At 43.9% G+C, this 24,156-nt stretch overlaps 1 protein-coding gene across 1 annotated transcript in view; it reads right to left on the bottom strand.

Moving 5' to 3' along the window:
• The window catches only part of CELSR3 (cadherin EGF LAG seven-pass G-type receptor 3), a 305,191-nt gene that overhangs the window by 75,828 nt on the left and 205,207 nt on the right, over positions 1-24,156 (bottom strand). The window contains exons 6-11 of the mRNA XM_082265193.1: positions 20,485-20,642; positions 17,104-17,267; positions 14,291-14,416; positions 8,447-8,616; positions 2,349-2,534; positions 858-968 (exon numbers count right to left, since the gene is read on the bottom strand). Of these exons, the coding sequence (XP_082121319.1) occupies positions 858-968; positions 2,349-2,534; positions 8,447-8,616; positions 14,291-14,416; positions 17,104-17,267; positions 20,485-20,642 (915 nt within the window). The remainder of the gene's footprint in view (positions 1-857; positions 969-2,348; positions 2,535-8,446; positions 8,617-14,290; positions 14,417-17,103; positions 17,268-20,484; positions 20,643-24,156) is intronic.

The raw sequence follows: 24,156 nt of genomic DNA, 5'->3' as shown, positions 1-24,156 counted from the left end.
CCAACGATGGGGTACAATTCCTTCCTTTGACACCAACGATGGGGCACAATTCCTTCCATTGATACCAATGATGGGGCATAATTCCTTCCATTGATATCAACGACGGGACACTGTTCCTCCTACTGACACCAACAACAATAAACTTTACACAAGCAAAAGTACCCACCTTTGATTCTTCAGTCCATCTCATTTTTTTTATCTGTCTTTAGTTATTAATGAAGAAGGGGGACCCTTGCAAACCCTGGAATGTGTTGGCTTTTTCCCAATGAATTGAAATAATATTTTATTCTGGGGAGGCGCTTTTATTCCCAAATCCTTGGTGCCCAACCTGCAGCCCTTTGGCACTTTTTGTGTGCCCCTCGGGGCTCCTATAGCAGGTTCACAGTCTCTGACAGTCTCCTACACCATGTCCACAGTCTCTGACTATCTCTTGTAGCAGGTCCTCAGTCTCTGACCATGTCTTGTAGTAGGTTCTCTGTCTCTGAACATCTCTTGTATCGTGCCCTTAGTCTTTGATGATAATTTGTTGTGTCTGCTGTCTCTATTAATGAATTTTAACTAAAATTTATGTGCGGCCCCTTTGGTGACGTAATATCAAGAAAGTTAACAAACACTACCCTACCCAGTCTGCATGTTTCTATAAGGGTCGATTGCAAAAGTTCTAGAAAAAATAGAGCTCCCTGTAAATTTCTAAGTAAAGGATAAGTCCACCCTAACACTAAAATCCCTGCATCTATAGACCTCCACGATCTAACACTAACCTATCTAGCCCTGTAAAGAAAACTCAAAAAAAGTTGATAAAAAAGGGGATAGGGCTCTCATTCAACATTTACTATCATCTGTATTTAATTGCTCACCTGTATACAGCCTTCTAGTCCATTCTGCACCTCCTTGGGTCCCATAATGCCTCCAACGTACAGGTGCTTTACCCTCAATCCATGCAGCTCATTACCAACACTGACTGTGTCCTAAAGAATAATAGGGCAAGAAAAACTTTATTAATTTTCATGCCATGATATCCTGCACTCACAGTATGTCCTCAAGTCTTTTGAATTGTATGGCACCAGGTATCGTTCAACCTGAGGACTGAGGACATCATGTGGTGGAAAACAATTACTGCGGAGGACAGTGCTGTACAGGAGGTGAGTTTTGTAGGCAAAACCAGTTAAACTTTAAATTCCTTTTCAGCTAAAAAATTGAAATAAAAAGTGCATCGTAACATAAGGCATTATTTATCATTTTGACTCTTTCTAATGAACTGACTAAAAGTAGAAGAAAACCCCAACTATAAATATTCTTAAAAATGTTCCCTCCCCCTCCTCCTGCCTAATCTGTATAAAAAAAAAAGATCTGCATACTTACCTGTTTTTAATCCGCTTTCATCCTGTCATGTGATCCCACAGCTCCTGATCCCCTGTGTCAGTGAGCGGCTGCTGCAGGGGAGAGGAGGGAGCGCCAACAACAGCTGGGACATGAGAACCTATGGGTGAGTTCATTGCTCCCTGAATTCACAGGCGTTATCAAGCGCTCCCTTATGCTGAGTTACAGGGTCACGTGACTGGAAAGGAATGTATTGAACATAAGTAAGTACAGATCTTTTTCATTAGGGATCATCCGATTATCGGCAAAGCCGATATATCGAGGGCCGATCTGCACTTTCCCCGATATATCGAAATCGGCCCCGGAGTTTACCGATATTTCGGGAAAGTGCATGTAACGGAGTGAAGCCTGCAGCTAGAGACATCACCCCGGTATCGGCGTCCATAGCCGAGGGTCGGCTGCCTTGTAATGACAACCGATATGGCTGAGAAGCCGCTGGGCTGTCATTACAAGGAACGGGAGGGGACGTTCCCCCCCCCTCCCGCCGCCTTCGGTGTCTCGCCCGGGTCTCCCAACCCCGGGAAACCAGCCTGCACGGCTGCCAAAAACCCGATCTAAGCCGCATTTGGCTCTGATCGGGTCTCCATGCAAAAACCCGGAAGTGATCTCATGACATCACTTCCGGGTACTCAGCGCCAGAATAATAAAACGACAGCATTCAAAACAGCCAAACTTGGCGTTTTTTTTTTAAATGTATGAAAATATCGGCGCATATCTGCCGATACCGATATGCATTGGCCAAAATATCGGTATCAGCAACGAAAAACCAATACCAGTCGATCACTACTTTTTATACAGGTTAGGCAGGATAGGTAGGAAGCAGGGGGAGGGAACATACAAATCATTAAACTCATATTTATCACATTGCACTAGAATACGATGTGTTGAGTCCTGCCTTTCTCTGACATCCCAATTAAAGCATTAGGAATCTGAGGTCTCCCACTTTCTTACATCTACTAATATGTTACCTGATAGAAGCCATAATCCAAGATGATGGTGACGACGTAACGCGTGTCACGCCCACTGCGGACGTCGCGAAGCTCCATCTGGAGGTCATGCCACCGCCCGTCATTTACCTGCATCTGGTCCAGAAGAAGGGTGGAGGTTTTGCTGGAGCCACGGCTGACAGAGAAGGAGACCAGGCCAGAGACCAGCTGTAGGTACAGGAAATGCAGAGATTTTCAAGTAAAAATCTGGGAATGGAGATATTTTAGTAGCAAAACATGGAATTGGCTTTTTAACACAGAAGGAACATACATGTTCAAGCAAAGCCACAAATTAGGAGTTTATTGCTTTGTTAGGTGCCAGTGAATTACTGTGCATCTGTTCTGTACATTCATCAGCCCTTTCTTCTAAAACTATACATACATTGCTTCTCCTCATTACATCAGAGTTCCTCTTTAATTCCAAACCTGAAATATTGTTTAAAGGCAGAACTCTGGGATAAGTAAATATGGTCTAAATACATTCATCATGTGTGTTTTTCCTTAATCTTGGTGTGCTTTCTGTATTTCTACAAAATATGTGCAGTAATCCAGTGTGAGACTTCCTGTAATAAAGACCCCTCACTGCTGCTCTCTCTCCTTGTGCAGGGTGACTGGTCTTGTCTCCGCCCCCTCCTGTAGTTTCTTGCAAGTAGCCTGTAGTTGGTGGAGCCTGCTGAGCCCCTCCTACAGCTCTGCTCTCTGCAATGTAGAGCACAGTGATGGTGTCATTGCTACCTTTACTGGGTTTATTAACCTCTTGACCTCCGGAAGATTTTACCCCCTTCATGACTAGGGCATTCAGCACTGTGCTACTTTAATTGGTAATTTCCCGGTCATGCAACACTGTACCCAAATGAGATTTACGTCATTTTTTTCACACAAATAGAGCTCTCTTTTGGTGGTATTTGGTCTTTGATAACGCCCAGGTGGGTGGGCGAAACGCGTTGACGTATTTCCGGTGCGGCAAAACCATTGACATCACTTCCTGGTATCCGTGGAACGCACGCTAGCGGCGTTCCCAGAACTAGTCTGTATCAGTCCGTAGTACCGACTATTCCTTACATATGTAGCTATTTTAATACCTTTGTAAGTAATATCATTTTCGGGAAATAAATGATTAATTTACGGGCTTCACTATGTGGATTATTTATTCTTTTTGAGCTGCCCAGAGCTACTATCCACAAGGGGTCACAGTAATAGAGCGCCAACCTATAGGAGATTTCTTTGGTTATATACGAGTCCTAGCCTATTTGACCCGTAGTGGAGGGTCTATCGCTTCCGCTGCCCAGAGTAACCATCTATAAGGGGTCACAGAAATAGAGCGCCAACCTGGAGGAGATTCCTTTGGTTATATACCAGTCCTAGCCTATTTGACCCGTAGTGGAGGGTCTATCGCTTCCGCTGCCCAGAGTAACCATCTATAAGGGGTCACAGTAATAGAGCGCCAACCTGGAGGAGATTCCTTTGGTTATATACCAGTCCTAGCCTATTTGACCCGTAGTGGAGGGTCTATCGCTTCCGCTGCCCAGAGTAACCATCTATAAGGGTCACAGTAATAGAGTGCCAGCCTGGAGGAGATTTCCTTTGGATATATATTAGTCCCAAGCCTATTTGACCCTTAGAGGAGGGTCCATCGCTTCCAGTGAGTAGGGTCCGAGAAGGGGATTGAGACACTCTGCACTGGTTGTAATTTGGAGCACCCCAGCACTTTTGTTTGCAGCACGACCAGCACTTTTTCCAATCATTATATTGCACATTATACTGGACTTTTTTTCAGCACTATTAGCACTTTTCAGAGTATTTCACTTTTTATTCAATATATTAATTTAAGCACTAGTGCACTTTCTAATCATTCAGTAATTTTTATAACACTAATTTATGTATTTGAGAGGTATTGCTTTTGTCATTTTGCAAGCGCTGTTTTTTTCTGTTAATGTTTTGGTGGTATTTGATCACCCCTTGGTTTTTTTGGGTTTTTTTTTAAAAGAAAAAAATGGAAAACGGAACAGAAATGGAGCGGAAAAAAGGCCGAACATCTTGCAAAAAAAAAAAAAAAAAACAATATTTTTTACATTCTGCTATAAAACATCTAATTTCTTCATAAATTTAGACCAAAATGTATTCCACTACATCTTTGGTAAAAAAGAAAAAAGTGTATATTGACTGGTTTGCATGAAAGTTATAGTGTCCACTAATGATGATAAATATACTTTTTTTTTTTTTATATACTAGTAATGGCGGTGATCATCGACTTATAATGGGACTGTGATAGTGCGGTGGGCTATTTAACACTAACTGACAATGGGTGGAAACTGACTGACCCTGACACTAATACAGTGATCAGTGCTAGTACTGTACACTGTCACTGTACTAATGACACTGGCTGGGATGGGCTTAACATCTAGGAGCAATCAACAGGTTAACTATGTGCCTAACAATGTGTAATGTGTGCATATGTGCTGCTTTTACTAATCGATGTGGCTTTACAGGGAGAAAAAAAACAGCCACACGGCTGCTCAGTGTACAGGGCTCTCTGCTGTTAGTAAACACAGGGCTCTGTATTGAGATTCGTTAAAGCGGAGTTCCGGCCACGGGGGTGAAATTTAGCTAAAAATACCCCCGGGACAGTCAGGGCTAGTACATTCCACAATGGATAGCCTCTCAACTGTCCCGGGTTGCACTTACCTTTTAGAAGAAATACTTACCTTGAAAATTTCTTCTCCAGCGCTGCCATCTCAGGTGTGGGCAGCTGAAGCCAACGTGTCCTCTTCTGCGTCCTCTTCTCCCAGAATGCACCTGCACCGGCCCTGCTCGTCACTTCCGGTGTGGGCGCGTCATCCCTCCACAACTTCTGGGCATGCCCAGAAGCTGTTTATTAGGGAATGAGGTGCCGCACCAGAAGTGACGAGCGGGGCCGGTGCAGGCACATTGATTTCTGGGAGCGATGACGTTCATCTCCCAGGAATCAATGCAAAGAGGAAGTGACGGCGCGGGCCGTGGCCGCAGAGGGAGGAAGTGGAAGGAAGGTGAGTATATTTTTCTTCAATAACAAGGTAAGTAAAAAAAAATAAAAATCGTACCTATCCATTTTTTTTTTTCAGGTGACCAAGAGCAAGCGGATGGCCCAAAATCGATTATGTAGATTTTGTGGCCGGAACTCCGCTTTAAGCTGATCAGTTATGGCTGGGATCTGCTGATCCGCTTGTGCTGTACTGAATCAGATCGGGCTGTGCGCACCCCTTACCAAGAAATGGCGGATCACGTACATGTACGTGATCTGGCGCAGAGCGGCCCACCCTGTCGCCTTATATGTGCATTGGGCAGTCACAAAGTGGTTAAAATATTTAGTGCACATATAATTTTTGTACAATCTCCTTTAGTTTTACCAATTTCACAGGAGGACCTGCATAGATTATATCCTATCAAGCCAGCCCCTGCACTACATAGTTGTTGGTGGATCTTAAAGCGGTGTTCTGCCCCCTTCCCCCACTACCTCCAAACATTAAAAGTCAGCAGCTACACACACTGTACACATACTGTAGCTGCTGACTTTTAATATTAAGACACTTACCTGTCCTGGAGTCCAGCGATCGGCACCGAAGTCAATGTTTCCATCGGCTGTCGGGTGCTGCCCCTGCCATTGCCAGTAAGGGAACCCGGCAGTGAAGCCTTGCGGCTTCACGGTTGGGTCAATACTGCGCATGCGCGAAGCACGCTGCACTCGGTAATTGGCCTGGAAGCAGAGGGATGAGGGGGGCCGAGTCTCTGACATACCTCACCGCGGCGAGGCCCGACGGAAGTGGGGACGGTGTACCTGTCAAAAACAGGTACCCGCTCCCCCCTGAACGGTGCCAAATGTGCAACTGGAGGGGGGGGGGGGAGAGGAGACAGACAAGCGGAAGTTCCACTTTTGGGTGGAACTCCTCCTTAAAGAAGATCGAACGGTTTGATTCTTAGTATGTGGCCAGCTTTAGACAGGTGTCACCAGATGTCTCTAATGGAAAATTTCCCCTCTAATTCTGTTGCAGTGACAACTGTAAAATTCTGGATTTCCCACAGCCATTAGACAGGTTTTAATTAGACCAGGTGCCCCAATTGGCAGAGTTCCCCCTCCTTCCCCCACCACCTGCTCTGGTAACAACTATAACATTTTGGATTTCCCATCACATTCTACCCTGGTAAACATGTCGCTGGGACACAGAGGGCATAGAGGGCAATTACCCAGAGAGAAGTTTCTAATCTTCCCTGCTCTATGCAAACCTGAAAAAATATTTAAACAAAAAAAAAAGGTTTATGTTAACTTTTTGGATCATTACAAAAACATTTTTGAAATGATCCTCCAGTTTAATTCTAACTCCCAAACAAATGGTTACTGCCCACACCTGTAAATGGTCTCTGCAGCAAGGAGCATTGGAAGGGCAACGCATGTAACAAGACAAAAAGTATTTCAGGCTCTCCTTCCCGACCAGTCTGCGACCAACCAAATTGACCTGTTCAACAGTATGCGTTAAAAACAGGGGTTTACAGCCCATTCAGACTGGCGCGACATGACTTTGTGGGGCGACCTGTGAAGTCGCGGTGCACTTCGGTGCGACTTGCACGGACTTCATATAATTTAAGTCAATGCAAGTCGCCTCCAGGTCGCCCCAAAGTAGTACAGGACCCTTTTTCTAAGTCGGAGCGACTTGTGTCGCTCCTATTAGAACGGGTCCTGTACTACTCAATGGCAAGCGACCGACCGCGACTTGTCAGGCGACCAAGTCGCCTGACAAGTCGCGCTAGTCTGAATGGCCCCTTAGTTGCACACATTTGCAAATACATGCGGGTGGCCAAACCAATGCCCACTGCTGCGCTTGTAAGTATCATTGTTCCACACCCTATGAGACGATACAATCACCGACATTAACCTGGCCCCTCCCTCTTATTGATCTCCATCAACGGATTGTCATTTTAATTTAATTTTAAGCACTGGTGATTTGGATAGTTTTTTAAATAATTCACATAACTATTTTCACTGCTATTATGGTTAAAATAGAATATTGGTCTTAAGGCCCCTTTCACACAGGGAGTCCGTTCAGATCCGCCTGTCCATTGTTTAGGCGGATCTGAACGGATGCCCCATGCTTCTCTATGGGGCATCGGATGTCATCCGATCCAATCCGTCAAATCCGGATGGATGGAAACCCTATTTTCCATCCGTTTGGCGGATGGGATCGGATGAGAATGGACAGACGATCCGTTCTCATCCGATTCCCCCATAGAAAAGAGTGGGGATCTGACAGCTCAGCAGGGGATCGGCGGATCGATTCCCCGCTGAGATAAACAGAGTCCACCTAACGGAACCCAAGTGTGAAAGGGGCCTTATTGAAGATTATATTTATTTATTTTTGTCCTATATATATATTATACTAAAAATATGCACATTTGATATTATTCACTGATTTATTTAGGATTGAATATGTTATTATCTCCACTGTTTTGATAATATATAGAAGTAATTTATGTTGCGCAGCACTCATTTGCTTTATATGTATTGTAGCAGAGCGTCCCAGAGAGAGCCAGGAAAAGTCCTGTTCGGGGTTTATACATCCCCCAGGCATCTCTCGTATACCTTTAGGGATCGCTGATCCCTGATCCAGTTCAGATCTTGGTCCTCTTCACCAGGCCAATTTAAACTCACCTGAGACAGACAGCAGCTCTCTCTCAGCCTGGGAACACAGACAACATTTGTCTATGAGAGCGGAAGGTCAGTAAAACTACCAGTTTGTGTAATTGGAAGCTGACAAGCTGTAGGCTTGCTCAGTCTGTGTTAGTTAGGGACTGCATTGTGTGTAGTAAGCGCCGGGACACGGCTAGGCTTTTGTTTATTATTATTATTACTGCTGGTTTTCTAAAAAGGCACTGTACAGCACCTGTATATAAACTTGTATATAACACCAATAAACACTGCACTGTTTGTCACTACCTCACTGGATTTGGTATCTGTGCCTGAAAGACTGCTTATCCCAGGGAGCTTTGCACCTGCTACCTGTTCCCCAGCTTACAGTATGAAAGCATGTGATAAGAAAATGTACACTTGCCTGGCACATAATGGTGGTATACTGTCCAGCATGCGCTTGCAGCAACACCCCATCTGAGTTTCGTGTCCTGAACGCCAGCCCCAGGAACCAAGGAATGGAGATCTTCACCTCATTTTTAAAGTCCCAGGACAGGACTCCGCTACTATTAAAATGAAAGGGATGGTGCATTGCTGAAGAAGAAAAAAAAAGTGACATAAAATGAATTCATATATGTAAACTGTTATACTCTGTTCAGCCAGTTTTGTGATCAGATAACAAAGCTAAGTTCTGGACTCCCTGAATCAATTGGTAATTGAGAGTTTAGGCGTGCCAATGACCGGACAATAAAGGAGCAGTGATTGGGTTATCCATGCCCCTCTCATTCACAATCAGAGTTTTGCTGTGCAGACGATTACAGGAAGATAATATCAGGACAGTTTCAGGTATGGCCACTGTCACATTGACATCCTCACAGCTTCTCTTTCTATCTAAGCTCTCAACAGACTTAAAGTAGCATTAAACCCTCAGTGTTTTTATGGTTTAACACATTGAGTCTAATAAAATAAACATTTCCCAGTAAACTATTTGTTAAACGTCTTACCCCAGCACTTGCAGTTTAAAACTTCCAATGCTGCTGGCTCCTGCTCTCTCAGAGCTGCTTCTTTTAACCACTTGCCGACTGCGCACAGTATATTTACTGCGGCAGTCGGCCCCGGCCAGGCAGAGTGACGTAGGTCTACGTCGCTCACCTGTCACTCCTTCTAGAGCCAATAGCGGGCGAGCGCGCGCCCGCCTCGGCTCGTTCACGGAGGAGTGCGGGAGTGTGACTGGCGGACCCGATGTCCGCCGGTCACACTACGATCGCCGGTACAGCGGGAGAAAGACAGAGCGGCTTATGTAAACAAGCCGCCTGTCAGTTCTCCCTGTGTAAAAATGAAGATCAGACGGTTCTACTATGTAGAACCGTTGATCTTTGTTTTTACACCAATAGCAATGTCCCACTACAGTTAGAATCCCGCCCCTAGGACACACTTAACCCCTCCCTGTCCAATACAGTTAACCCCTTCCCTGCCATTGTCATTTTTGCAGTAACAGTGCATATATATAGCACTGATTACTGCAGTAATGTCACTGGTACCCCCAAAAGTGTCAGAAATGTCAGTCAAGGGTCCGATCTGTCCGCCGCAATGTCGCAGTACCGCAAAAAAAATCGCAGATCGCCGCCATTACTCGTTAAAAAAAAAAACACCAAAAATGACAGAAATCTTTCCCTTTGTTAGTAAACGCAATAACTTTTGCGCAAACCAATCAAAATACGCTTTTTGCGTTTTTTTTTACCAAACATAGGTAGCGTAAAACAAATTGGCCGAAAATGTTAAAAAATTTTGATTTTTACATTTTTTTGGGGGGGAATTTCATATAAAAAGTGAAAAATATTGTTATTTTTGCAAAAATTACGCTCTTTTTTTGTTTATAGCGCGTGATCAAAAAATCGCACAGGTGATCAAATACCACCAAAAGAAAGCTCTGTTTGTGGGAAAAAAAGGACGTGAAATTCGTTTAGGTACAGCGTCGCATGACTGCGCAATTGTCCGTTAAAGTCACGCAGTAAAAAAATCGCAAAAAAAAAACCCTGGTCTTTTAGCAGGAAAATCCTCCGGTGGTAAAGTGGTTAATTTCTGGTCTTCACAGGAAAGAGTTAACAGTGGACAGTGCAGTCTTAAGCCAATTTGTTAGCTTGGAGAAAGGTGGGGGGAGGGGAACGAGGAGCAGGTGAGTGCCTTGCCATCCTATGGTATGGGGTTGTGTGTTTCTTTTGATGCACACAGTGTAGAAAGACATAACTCTAGTCCCTGTATACAAGGGTGACTCCATAGGATGCTTCAGGAGCCAGGAACCACCCTAAAACAGGAAACCTGGGGCAATGGCACCAGTTTGGACTGGAGCATAGGAAGGATCAAAAGATAAAGAAGCTGCATACTCAATAAGTGATTAAATAAGCTGTTGAAGTGAGGGTGTAATATCACTTTAAGCCAGTGTGATGTTAATTTGCAGTTTCCCTTTCTGTCCTCTAGAGGGCAGCAGTTTCCTTTCATACTCATTCTGCACAAGGCAGTTCAAGCCATGCTTCGCTATCCCGGACTGAAGAATAATGAGGTTTTCATTATTAATTAACTAATAATAGTTAACAAATATAACTGACACATTCAGGCTTTGGTTTACAGTTACAAGGTCACATTTTTTTTTAGGGCCAAGGGCTGAAAAATGAACAAACCACTAAGAAATCGGTCCAATTTAGCAGGTAGGTACTTTTTCTCAGCAAGATATAAAAACTTTATAAACCCGGCACCAGCTGTAATTTTCAGCAGCACTGGAAACCTAGCCTGGAGCACTGTATATAGACGTAAATGTGTACTATGCTTCAACTCCACCCACAATATCACAGAGAGGGCTTATCCACTACACACCAGTAATCTTTATACTAACATTCACAGACACAATACACCATGCTGTGGGAATGCTATTCAACATTGCAGCTGAGAACTAGGAATGCACACCAGTGCACACTGTAGTATAGAGACCACACTGTCAATGACAGCTGCAGGTGTCCATCTAATGTTTGGGAACCAATCAGTGTCATCCTTACCACTTCTGGACCGGGCCTTTTTCTGACACTTGTTTACAAGTTAAAATCATTTTTTTATTTTTTTTTTTGCTAGAAAATTACTTAGAATCCCCAAACATTATATGTGTATATATATATATATATATATATATATATATATATATATATATATATATATATATATATATATATATATATTTTTTTTTTAGCAGAAGCCCTAGAGCAGGGGTGGGGAACCTACGGGCCGCAAAGTCATCTGGTCTGGCTGTTCTGACAGTCTGAGTGAGTCACAGGCGAAGTGATATCGAATGCACTCCACCTGTGACCAATACAGGAAACATCGCCTCTTCCTCCAGCGCGGCGCCGCTACACTTCTCCTAGCCAGCATTTCCTGCCAGCAGCACACACAGCAGTACCAGCCAAAACCAGCAGTACCAGCCAGAACCAGCAGTACCATCCAGAGCCAGCAGTACCTACAGCAGTACTAGCCTGAGCCAGCAGTACCTGTCTGAGCCAGCAGTACCCACAGCAATACCAGCCAGCAGTACCGACAGCACAGTACCAGCCTGAGTCAGCAGTACCAGCATGAGCCCACAGTACCCACAGCAGTACCAGCCAGAGCCAGCGGTACCCACAGCAATACCAGCCAGCAGTACCCACAGCAGTACTAGCCTGAGCCAGCAGTACCTGTCTGAGCCAGCAGTATCCACAGCAATACCAGCCAGCAGTACCTACAGCACAGTACCAGCCTGAGTCAGCAGTACCAGCCTGACCCCACAGTACCCACAAAAGTACCAGCCTGAGCCAGCAGTAACCACAGCAGTACCAGCCAGCAGTACCCACAGCACAGTACAAGCCAGCAGTACCTACAGCAGTACTAGCCTGAGCCAGCAGTACCTGTCTGAGCCAGCAGTACCCACAGCAATACCAGCCAGCAGTACCTACAGCACAGTACCAGCCTGAGTCAGCAGTACCAGCATGAGCCCACTGTACCCACAGCAGTACCAGCCAGAGCCAGAGGTACCCACAGCAATACCAGCCAGCAGTACCCACAGCAGTACTAGCCTGAGCCAGCAGTACCTGTCTGAGCCAGCAGTATCCACAGCAATACCAGCCAGCAGTACCTACAGCACAGTACCAGCCTGAGTCAGCAGTACCAGCCTGACCCCACAGTACCCACAGCAGTACCAGCCTGAGCCAGCAGTAACCACAGCAGTACCAGCCAGCAGTACCCACAGCACAGTACAAGCCAGCAGTACCAGCCTGAGCCAGCATTACCAGCCAGCTGTACCCACCAGCATTACCAGCCAGCTGTATCCACCAGCATTACCAGCCAGCTGTACCCGCCAGCATTACCAGCCAGCTGTACCCGCCAGCAGTTATTTTCAAAACTTACCACCACAAAGAGTTGATTGCGCTCCAGACTGACCGACGCAAACCTGGAAAACCAGTTGTGAGTAGCAACATCATCAATACCAGCTAACATCACACACCTCACCAAAGAGAAGCAGTTGCAGCCATCACATTAGGGGTGAGTTAATGAAATGTTTGACCAAATATAACAGGCTAATTTTTAAGTTGATAATTTTGTACTGCCCCTGAATGGTTATATAAATACCCAAATGGCCCCTCGGCAGAAAAAAGGTTCCCCACCCCTGCCCTAGAGAATAAAATGGAGATTGTTGCAATATTTTTTATCACACTGTATTTGCACAGTGGTCTTACAAACGCAATTTTTTTTGGAAAAAATATACTTTTTTGAATAAAAAATGAAAACAGTAAAGTTAGCCCAAATTTTTTCTATAATGTGAAAGTTACGCCAAGTAAATAGATACCCAACATGCCATGCTTCAAAATTGCGCACGCTTGTGGAATGGCGACAAATATTGGTACTTGAAAATCCCCATAGGCGACATTTTAAAAATTTCTACAGGTTACCAGTTTTGAGTTACAGAGAAGTGTACCATGTGTGGTATGAACACCGTTTAAATATGTGGATGCGATTTGTGTATGCGTTCGCTTCTGCGCGTGAGTTAACGGGGACAAAGCACTTTAATTTTTTTTTTCTATTTATTTTATCTTTAATTTTCACATTGTCCTTTTAAAAAAAAAAAAAAATGTTTTAATCACTTTGTTTCCTATTACAAGGTATGTAAACACCCATTGTAATAGAAATAAGTATGACAGCTCCTCTTTAATGTGAGATCTGGGGTCAAAAAGACCTCACATCTCACATCTACACTAAAAACGAAAAAAAAAAAAAAAGTCATTTTTATTCATGATGAAAAAAAATGGGCTCTTTAAAACCGTTACTAGGAAGTGACGTATGACGTTGTTCCGGTCCTTGGAGGCCATAGAGTCGAGTGAGGGCCATCTTGCCCTCACTCGGCTTCCTGTCTGAGAGGACAGCAGACCGGATCATTTTCCCCTCTACCAATGGGTCCGATAAGCGGGGAAAACAACCAGGAAGCAGCGGGAGGGGGGATCCGCCACTGGGACCACCCTTATGGTAATGCGGACCGCCTGCCGTTTAGAAAAATTCCGGGGTTATGGCAGCAGAACCCCAGAACTGAACGTCAAAGTACAGACGTAAATGCACAGTAGCCGGTTCGTAAGTGGTTAATCATGTGATTACTGCAACAGCCAATAGCAGTGATCACATTCAGGCCTGCAGGTGGCACTGTGCCCCTCTCTGTATCCTCTCTCTCTGTGCACCTGCTGTGTACACAGAAAGAAGTACAATGTTAGAAAAGATTACTGTGTCTTAAAAAAAAATCAAAGCCTTCCAAAAAAAAACTTGATTAAAAAAACAGAATTAATTTATGATGGTGTTATTGTCAAGTTAATTAAAGTATATTGAAGCTACTAAAAATTGGCCTAATATTTTGGCTTTAATTAGCTTATGAAGGGGTTCAATGTAAAAAAAAATAACACTTGAACAGCATGTAAATGTGGCAGATGACAGCAAATATTGGCCCTGAGTTAGCTTTGAGGCAACGAATGTGAACGTGTCTGGCTCTAAAGCACATAATTTGGCCAAAAGAAGCTCGTAGCCAATCCCCATGGTATCTGCACACAGTGCACATTGAAATCTCCTCTCTCTAATGCTAGTATAAGGAGCACTGCTAGGTCCTCTTGCCTTTATTACATATATGACAGCTCCTCTCTTTATCTGAACCTGCTTGGCACTCTCAAACAAAGAGCTCTGCTAATATCAGGTCACACTCCTGGGTACTCACCGATCTTGCAGTCCTTGCCTCCAAACCCCAAGGGACAATCACAGGTAAAGGTCCCCCAGATTGGTGAACAGGTCCCCCCATTCTTACAAGGGTTAGAGTCACAATATGACTGCTTGGCGTGGCATCCTGATAGAGAGGAAACAAAAAAAAAGAAAACAGCATAACTAGTTGGTAGTATGGTAAAATGGTAGTATGGAGTATGTATGTATATAGAGTATATGGAGTATGTAGTATGGTAGTATGGAGTATGTATGTATACAGAGTATATGGAGTATGTATGTAGTATGGTAGTATGGAGTATGTGTGTATGTATATATAGAGTATATGTAGTATGGTAGTATGGAGTATGTATGTATATAGAGTATATGGAGTATGTATATAGAGTATATGGAGTATGTATGTATATAGTGTATATGGAGTATGTATGTATATAGTGTATATGTAGTATGTATGTAGTATGGTAGTATGGAGTATGTATGTAGTATGGTAGTTTGGAGTATGTATATATATATATATATATATATATATATATATATATATATATATATATATATATATATATATATATATATATATGAGTATATGGAGTATGTATGTATATAGAGTATATGGAGTATGTAGTATGGTAGTATGGAGTATGTATGTATACAGAGTATATGGAGTATGTATGTAGTATGGTAGTATGGAGTATGTGTGTATGTATATATAGAGTATATGTAGTATGGTAGTATGGAGTATGTATGTATATAGAGTATATGGAGTATGTATATAGAGTATATGGAGTATGTATGTATATAGTGTATATGGAGTATGTATGTATATAGTGTATATGTAGTATGTATGTAGTATGGTAGTATGGAGTATGTATGTAGTATGGTAGTTTGGAGTATGTATATATATATATATATATATATATATATATGAGTATATGGAGTATGTATGTAGAATGGTAGTATGGAGTATGTATGTATGTATATATAGAGTATATGTAGTATGGTAGTATGGAGTATGTATGTATATAGAGTATATGGAGTATGTATATAGAGTATATGGAGTATGTATGTATATAGTGTATATGGAGTATGTATGTATATAGTGTATATGTAGTATGTATGTAGTATGGTAGTATGGAGTATGTATGTAGAATGGTAGTTTGGAGTATGTATATATATATATATATATATATATATATATATAGAGTATATGGAGTATGTATGTATATAGAGTATATGTAGTATGTATGTAGTATGGTAGTATGGAGTATGTATGTATTTAGAGTATATGGAGTATGTATGTAGTATGGTAGTATGGAGTATGTATGTATATAGAGTATATGGAGTAGGTATGTAGTATGGTAGTATGTATGTATATAGAGTATATGGAATATGGAGTATGGTAGTATGGAGTATGTATGTATATAGAGTATATGGAGTATGTATGTAGTATGGAGTATGTATGTATATAGAGTATATGGAGTATGTATGTAGTATGGTAGTATGGAGTATGTATATAGAGTATATGGAGTATGTAGTATGTATGTATATATAGTATATGGAGTATGTATGTAGTATGGTAGTATGGAGTATGTATGTATATAGAGTATATAGAGTAGGTATGTAGTATGGAGTATGTATGAAGGTATATAGAGTATATGGAGTATGTATGTAGTATGGTAGTATGGAGTATGTATGTATATAGAGTATATGGAGTATGTATGTAGTATGGAGTATGTATGTATATAGAGTATATGGAGTATGTATGTAGAATGGTAGTATGGAGTATGTATATATATATATATATAATATAGAGTATATGGAGTATGTATGTATATAGAGTATATGGAGTATGTATATATATAGAGCAGTGTTTCTCAACTCCGGTCCTCAGGGCACACTAACAGGCCAGGTTTGCAAGAAAACTAAAATACATCACAGGTGATATAATTTGCTGCTCAATGATTGCAGTATTCTAGTCTGCATCCCCTGAAGGCAATACTTAAAATCTGGCCTGTTAGTGTGCCCCGAGGACCGGAGTTGAGAAACACTGATATAGAGTATATGGAGTATGTATGTGTATATATATATAGAGTATATGTAGTATGTATGTAGTATGGTAGTATGGAGTATGTATGTATATAGAGTATATGGAGTATGTATGTATATAGAGTATATGGAGTATGTATGTAGTATGGTAGTTTGGAGTATGTATGTATATAGAGTATATGGAGTATGTATGTAGAATGGTAGTATGGAGTATGTATGTATGTATATAGAGTATATGGAGTATGTATGTATATAGAGTATATGGAGTAGGTATGTAGTATGGTAGTATGTATGTATATAGAGTATATGGAGTATGGTAGTATGGAGTATGTATGTATATATAGTATATGGAGTAGGTATGTAGTATGGTAGTATGGAGTATGTATGTATATATAGTATATGAAGTAGGTATGTATGTAGTATGGTAGTATGTATGTATATATAGTATATGGAGTAGGTATGTAGCATGGTAGTATGAAGATGCATGATTCTGCATAGTACGGGGAAGGATCAGAACTCCTCTCCTGCTATCTGGGGGCTCTGTTAGAAAGATTTAGCCGCATTTTATGTCATTGTGACAACTGTTCATCAGACAGAAAGCGAGGGAAAATTTGCAACAGGGACACAGACAGGAATTGCCATCTGGGCCAAAACATGTAGAAATTGGATAGGGGTGAATAGGGGTACAATGAAAGACAATTCTGTGAACACCATTTTTCTTCAGGTTCCATTTATTAGGTGTAAATGATCAAATCACAGCGCCCGTCCTACCTGCATTCGTTCCATTGTTTGCAATGTAAGAAGCCAGATCAATCTTCCTGCTGTCAATGTACAAATCTTTTATGCAGCCGATAAACTCCCTGTGTGTGACCGGGAAGTTCTCAGGAAGATTGGGGACTCCACCGAGCAGCAGAGGGCCGGTCAGGTCCAGGGATCTGCAAAGGAAATAAAAAAGAAAGGTCACACAACTTGGTTCATCTGGGTAAAACTGGGATGTGAAATATGAAGTGAAATTGTCATTTTGTAACAGACAATAGAGAATGGAGCCCCATCCCCCCAAGGATTTCATCCCACAGACAATGAAAGCCACACATCCAGGAATTTCATCCCATCTTGGCAGCATGTAACCACAGCACTGCAGTTAGGCTATGTGGGTTGTAACTGGCACATGTGTGCTGAGAGGCTGATGTGATGGTAGATGGAGATATGGGGTAAAAAAGTAACAAGTCTCAAATCTCTCTGTTGTTCCCTTTGTTTTTTTCATCTATTTATTTACGTTCCCCTCTTTACATTCTCTATTGGCTTCTGAGTCTTCATCTCCTTTCTGCTGCCTCCTTCTCTCCATCTTTCCCATTTCCTCCATCCTCTCTGTTAGTCTCTCTCTCTTTCCTACCCCTTCCCTATCTTACGCTTTCCTTCTTTTTCTCCTATACACTTGCCCCCTCTCTCCTCCCCTCTTCCTATCAGCGCCCCCCCCCCCCCCCACACACACACACAGCTTTGTCCAATCTTTTCTTCCCTCTCTCTCTCTACTTCCCTCTCCCTCTAACTCCATCCATCACTGCCTCCTCTTCCCTCTTACTCTCTTTCCATCCTTCACTCTCTCCTTCCCTCTTCCTATCAGTGCCCCACCACCCCCACCTTTGCCCTTCAATTTTTTCTTTCCTCTCTTCTCCTTCCCTTCCTCTCTCTATCTCCATCAATCACTCTCTCCACTAACCTCTTACTCTCTTACCATCCGTCACTCTCTTCTTCCCTCTCCCTCTCTCCGTCTAACACTCTCTCTCCTTCCCTCTCCCCCTCAATCATTTTCTCCCCTCTGCCTTTCTCTCCCATTATCTTTGTCCATCCCTTTCTTTTCTTTCCTCTCCCAAAATCCATCACTTTCTCCTTCTCTCTCCCTATCTGTCCCTCTATCTCCATCCATCACTCTCTCTCTCCCTCTAACTCCATCCTTCACTCTCTCCAGTTCTCTCTACCTCTCTTTCTGTCCATCACTCTCTCTTCTTCCATCTCCCTCTCTTTTCCTCTCCCTCTATCTATCACTCTCACTCTATCCCCTGCGTTCTATCACTCTCACTCCTTCCCTCCCCAACTCACTCCTTCCCTCCCTCTCCCACTCCTAACTCCATCCATTACTCTCTCCAGTTTCCTCTCTTTGCATCCATCATTTTCACTTCTTCCCTCTCCCTCTTTCCGTCTACCACTCTCTTTCCTTCCCTCTATCTCCGTCCATCACTTTCTCTCCTCCCCTCTTCCTCTCTACCTTTCTCTTCCCTATCTCGTCTTCCCTCTCTCAAAATTCATCACTATCTCCTTCTCTCTCCCTGTCTGTTCCTCTATCTCCATCCATCACTCCCTCTTCCCCTCCCTCCATCTATCACTCACTTTCCCTCTCCCTCAATCTATCACTCTCTCTCCTTCCCTTTCCCTCTCTCCATCTAACACTCTAAATCCTTCGCTCTGCCCATCTCTCCCTCCATCTCCATCCATCGCTTTCTCCTCCTTCCTCTCTCAAAGGGTATCACTCGCTTTCCTTCTTACTCTCTATCTGTCTCTCTATCTCCATCCATCACTCCCTCTTCTTCCCTCTCCCTTCATCTGTCACTCACTCCACTTCTCCCTCCCTCTCACCGTCTATCAATCTAAATCCTTCCCTCTGCCCATCTCTCCCTCCCTCCATCCATTATTCTCTCTTCTTCCCTCTTTCCGTCTACCGCTCTCTATCCTTCCCTCTCCCTATGTTTTCCTCTATCTCCGTCCATCTCTTCCCTCTCTTTGTGTCTATCATTTTCACTTCTTCCCTCTTCCTCTCTACCTTTCTCTTGACTATCTCGCTTTCCCTCTCTCAAAAATCATAACTATTTCCTTCTCTCTCCCTATCTGTCCCTCTATCTCCATCCATCACTCCTTCTTCCCTCTCCCTCCATCTATCACTCTCTTTCCCTCTCCCTCTCCCTCCATCTATCACTCTCTCTCTTTCCCTCTCCCTCTCCCTCCATCTATCATTCTCTCTCCCTCTCCCTCCATTTATCACTCTTTTTCCCTCTCCCTTCATCTATCACTCTCTCTCTTTCCCTTTCCCTCTCCCTCCATCTATCACTCTTTTTCCCTCTCCCTCCATCTATAACTCTCTCTCTTTCCCTCTCCCTCCATCTATCACTCTCTCCACTTCCCTCTCCCTCTCTCTGTTTAACACTCTAAATCCTTCCCTCTGCCCATCTCTCCCTCCATCTCCATCCATCACTTTCTCCGCTTTCCTCTCTCAAAATGTATCACTCGCTTTCCTTCTTACTCCATATCTGTGCCTCTGTCTTCATTCACCACTCTCTCACCTTCCCTCTTCCTCTGTCTATCATTATCTCTCTGTCCATCACTCTCTCACCTTCCCTCTTCCTATGTCCATCATTCTCCCTCTGTTCATCACTCTCTCACCTTCCATCTTCCTCTGTCCATCATTCTCTCTCTGTTCATCACTCTCTCACCTTCCATCTTCCTCTGTCCATCATTCTCCCTCTGTTCATCACTCTCTCACCTTCCATCTTCCTCTGTCCATCATTCTCCCTCTGTTCATCACTCTCTCACCTTCCATCTTCCTCTGTCCATCATTCTCTCTCTGTTCATCACTCTCTCACCTTCCCTCTTCCTCTGTCCATCATTCTCCCTCTGTTCATCACTCTCTCACCTTCCATCTTCCTCTGTCCATCATTCTCTCTCTGTTCATCACTCTCTCACCTTCCATCTTCCTCTGTCCATCATTCTCTCTCTGTTCATCACTCTCTCACCTTCCCTCTTCCTCTGTCCATCATTCTCCCTCTGTTCATCACTCTCTCACCTTCCATCTTCCTCTGTCCATCATTCTCTCTCTGTTCATCACTCTCTCACCTTCCATCTTCCTCTGTCCATCATTCTCTCTATATACACCTCTATTAACCTTTCCTCTCTCTCTCTCTCATCCGTCATTTTTGTTCTCCCTTCAGTCTTCTCATCCATTACACTTTCTATGAGCTCCTCAGTATAATAGCTGGATCTGCCCTACCTAACTGTCCTACAGCCTATTCTAAGACTGCAATGCTGTAGTCTTTGACAGTTCTTCTATTCTAAACCATTTCTAAAGGCAAGTGGAAAGAGAGTGGGGAAAGGGCTACTTACTTTTTGGAGCTGGACTGCACCCCTTCAGCTGCGCATGTATAATTCCCAATCTCATGGCTGAACCTCAGAGCCACTGAAACGTCGCAGTCATCAACTGCCAACACAGCCACCTTCTGCTTCGAAGGCCCCTGTGCCACCCCTGAGGATCCAGTTTTTGGCTAGAAAGGAAGAGAAATGATTAACCAGAAATATGCAATGAAAGTGGAACCATAGCCAAAACTTTGTTCTTGGGAAAGTAGAAGAATCACTATTGGGCTTTTTTTTTCTTTTGCTTATTGTTGAAAATTCCCCCTCAGTTCCTCTAGCGGTTAGTACCTGAGAAAACCCAAACTTTGACAGCTGGAACAGAAATTGAGGGAAAATATCCTTAAAGCGGAGTTCCAGCCATTCACTCACCTGTCCAACGGTCCAGCGATGCGGCCGCCCGAAGCCTCGATCCTCTCCCTCGGCGCCGGCATCACTGCTGTGGGCACCCGGCTGTGACAGTTTGCGGCTTCACAGCCGGGTACCCACTGCGCATGCGCGAGTCGCGCTGCGCGTCTTGATTGGCAGGCAATCTTCTGGGACCTCTGACATGTCCCAGAAGATTGCAGGGAGGGAGGGGAAGAGGAGAACTTCCGTTCAGGGCGCCGCGGCGCTCCGAGCGGAAGTGGGAGCGGGTACCTGTCAAAACTAGGTACCCGCTCCCCCCCCCCATAAAAAAATGACATGCCAAATGTGGCATGTCAGGGGGTCAGGACTCCCTAAAGCGGAAGTTCCACTTTTGGGTGGAACTCCGCTTTAAGCAGACACCTGTCCCATAAAGAAAAAATATTCATCTGATGATTTATTGCAATCCTGGCTTTACTCTGACTTCTAGATCCTGCAGATTAGCAGTTTATAATGGAAGGCTGCAATGTGTTCTTTGACCACTGTGAATTTCTGCTAAAAAGGAGAAATATATCTATTGGAATCAGTGGCTGCACAGATGCAGTGTGCGTTCGGGCTGTTCTGGGAAGTCTGTCCACAAGGTTTAGGAGTGTCTATGGGAATGTTCGACCATTCTTCCAAAAGCGCATTTGTGGGGTCAGGCACTGATGTTGGACGAGAAGGCCTGGCTCACAGTCTCCGCTCTACTTCATTCCAAAGTTGTTCTATCGGGTTGAGGTCAGGACTCTGTGCAGGCCAGTCACGTTTCTTCACCCCAAACTCACTCATCCATGCCTTTATGGACCTTGCTTTGTGCACTGGTGTGCAGTCATGTTGGAATAGGAAGGGGCCATCCCCAAACTGTTCCCACAAAGTTGGGAGCATTAAATTGTCCAAAAAATCTTGGTATTCTGACGCCTTAAGAGTTCCCTTCACTGGAACTAAGGGGCCAAGCCCAACCCCTGAAAAACAGCCCCACACCATAATCCTCCCTCCACCAAATGATTTGGAGGGGTGGCCCACTACTTTTGGCAATATAGTGTGGATGAGCGAGTTTGGGGGGGGGGGGGGGGGAAGGAACTTGACTGGCCTGCACAAAGTCCTGACCTCAACCCAATAGAATTGAGTTGAGCAGAAACAGTGAGCCAGGCCTTCTCGTCCAACATCAGTGCCTGACCTCACAAATGCGCTTCTGGAAGAATGGTGAAACATTCCCATAGACACACTCCTAAACCTTGTGGACAGCCTTTCCAGAAGAGTTGAAGCTGTTATAGCTGCAAAGGGTGGGCCAACTCAATATTGAACCCTACGGACTAAGACTGGGATGTCATTAAAGTTGATGTGTGTGTAAAGGCAAGCGTCCCAATACTTTTGACAATACAGTGCATAGTTACACTCACTGGCCACTATTAGAAACACCTTACTAGTAGCAGGTTGGACCCCCTTTTGCCTTCATTCTTCATGGCGTAGATTCAACAAGTTGTTGGAAACATTCCTAAGATTTTGCTCCATAGTGACATGATAACATCACGCAGTTACTGCAGATTTGTTGGCTGCACATCCATGATGGGAATCTCCCGTTCCACCACATCCCAAAGGTGCTCTATTGGATGAGATGTGGTGAGTGTGGAGGCCATTGGAGTACAGTGACCGGATCTGGTGAGTGTGGAGGCCATTGGAGTACAGTGACCTCATTGTCATGGTGAAGAAACCAGTGGTGAGATGATTGGAGCTTTGTGACATGGTGCATTATCCTGCTGGAAGGAGCCATCAGAAGATGGGAACACTGTAGTCATAAAGGGATGGACATGGTCAGCAACAATACTCAGGTAGAGTCAAGAGAGTAGTGTGGTGAGTCCTGCGCTGTCTAGGGAGAACGATTTAAAAGGGTTGGTGTAGATCCCAGATGCTGCTAGTACCAGAACTGGTAACCATACAGTGTCAAAATCATAAAAAGGTGGGGGGTACTGCACTTCTGGGTTGATAGTGCATGTACTGTGCTCAGTGTAAATGCCTGTCACAATGGATGAAGGGAACTATACCATGTGTGGGTGGTTTATATAAATAAGGTGCTATGTATAAAAAATGCAAAAATTAATCCGTACTAGATAGGAGAATAGAAAACCACTTATAGTGCTGATAATGCAATAGTGACAGATAAAGTGCTCAGGTGCATATAAAATGTGAACAAATATATTAGGCAAAATTAAAGTGTCCTCTGTGCTCCACAAAAATACAGCAGTCTGGGTGAAATATAGTCCAAAATGGTTAAAGTAAGTGTTCAAGTGGGGGGAATTATCCACAGGTGCTGCTCCTTCACCTAACACCGTGCTTAGGGTGGTGGGGTGCTTCTCCTCAACCCCTCTAAGTGTCCTAGCAGCTCACCTCAAGGTCTAAGGGTAAAGGCCTTATAGTTTATCCAGGGGGCTCCTTTCCAATCCTGTACCGTGCTCCACTAGGGCCAGATATCTGCGGAAGTGAGGACTACGATCCCACTCTGATGCTTTTTATGCGCTTGTCTTGTTCAACAAATGTGAGTTTTTTTAACCTTATTTAAATAAAGCACCTCGTTTTCCATGACATACTTGCACTATTTCGAGCCTTTGTTTTGAGATCCACTGGGACCGCTGGGAGCCTGGAGAGGGAGTAGGGAGCCAACCCACCCGCAGCAGCCCAGATATCTGGCCCTAGTGGAGCACGGTACAGGATTGGAAGCAGATGTAGCCCATCTGCTTCAAGGTTGGATGTGTTGTGCGTTCAGAGATGGTATTCTGCATACCTTGGTTGTAATGAGTGGTTGTTTGAGTTGCTGTTGCCTTTCTATCATCTAGAACCGTCTGCCCATTCTCCTCTGACCTCTGACACCAAAAAAGCATTTTCCTCCACACAACTGCTGCTCACTGGATATTTTCTTTTTTTTGGACCATTCTTTGTAATCCCGAGAGATGGTTGTGCGTGAAAATCCCAGTAGATCAGCAGATTTTAACCACTTTCCTCCCGCCAACCGTCAAATGACGGCGGAGCGGTGGGGCTCTTGTTCTGGGATGATGTCATATGACGGCGCCCCAAAACGCCCGCTCTCACACGCCTGCAGGGGCGAACAGCGTGGCTGTGCCGTGTTCCTAGCACGCGGTGCGACCTAAATCTCGGTAAAGAGCCAAAGACCGGACACTTTACCCATGTAATCGGCTGTGCCCAGCAGTGCTGCCCACCAGTGCAGCCTATCAGTGCTCATCAGTGCCGCATATTAGTGCCACCTCATCA

Source organism: Pelophylax lessonae (assembly GCF_965119305.1).
Source record: "Pelophylax lessonae genome assembly, chromosome: 8".
NCBI lineage: Eukaryota > Metazoa > Chordata > Amphibia > Anura > Ranidae > Pelophylax > Pelophylax lessonae.
This window is presented reverse-complemented; position numbering and strand designations above follow the sequence as displayed.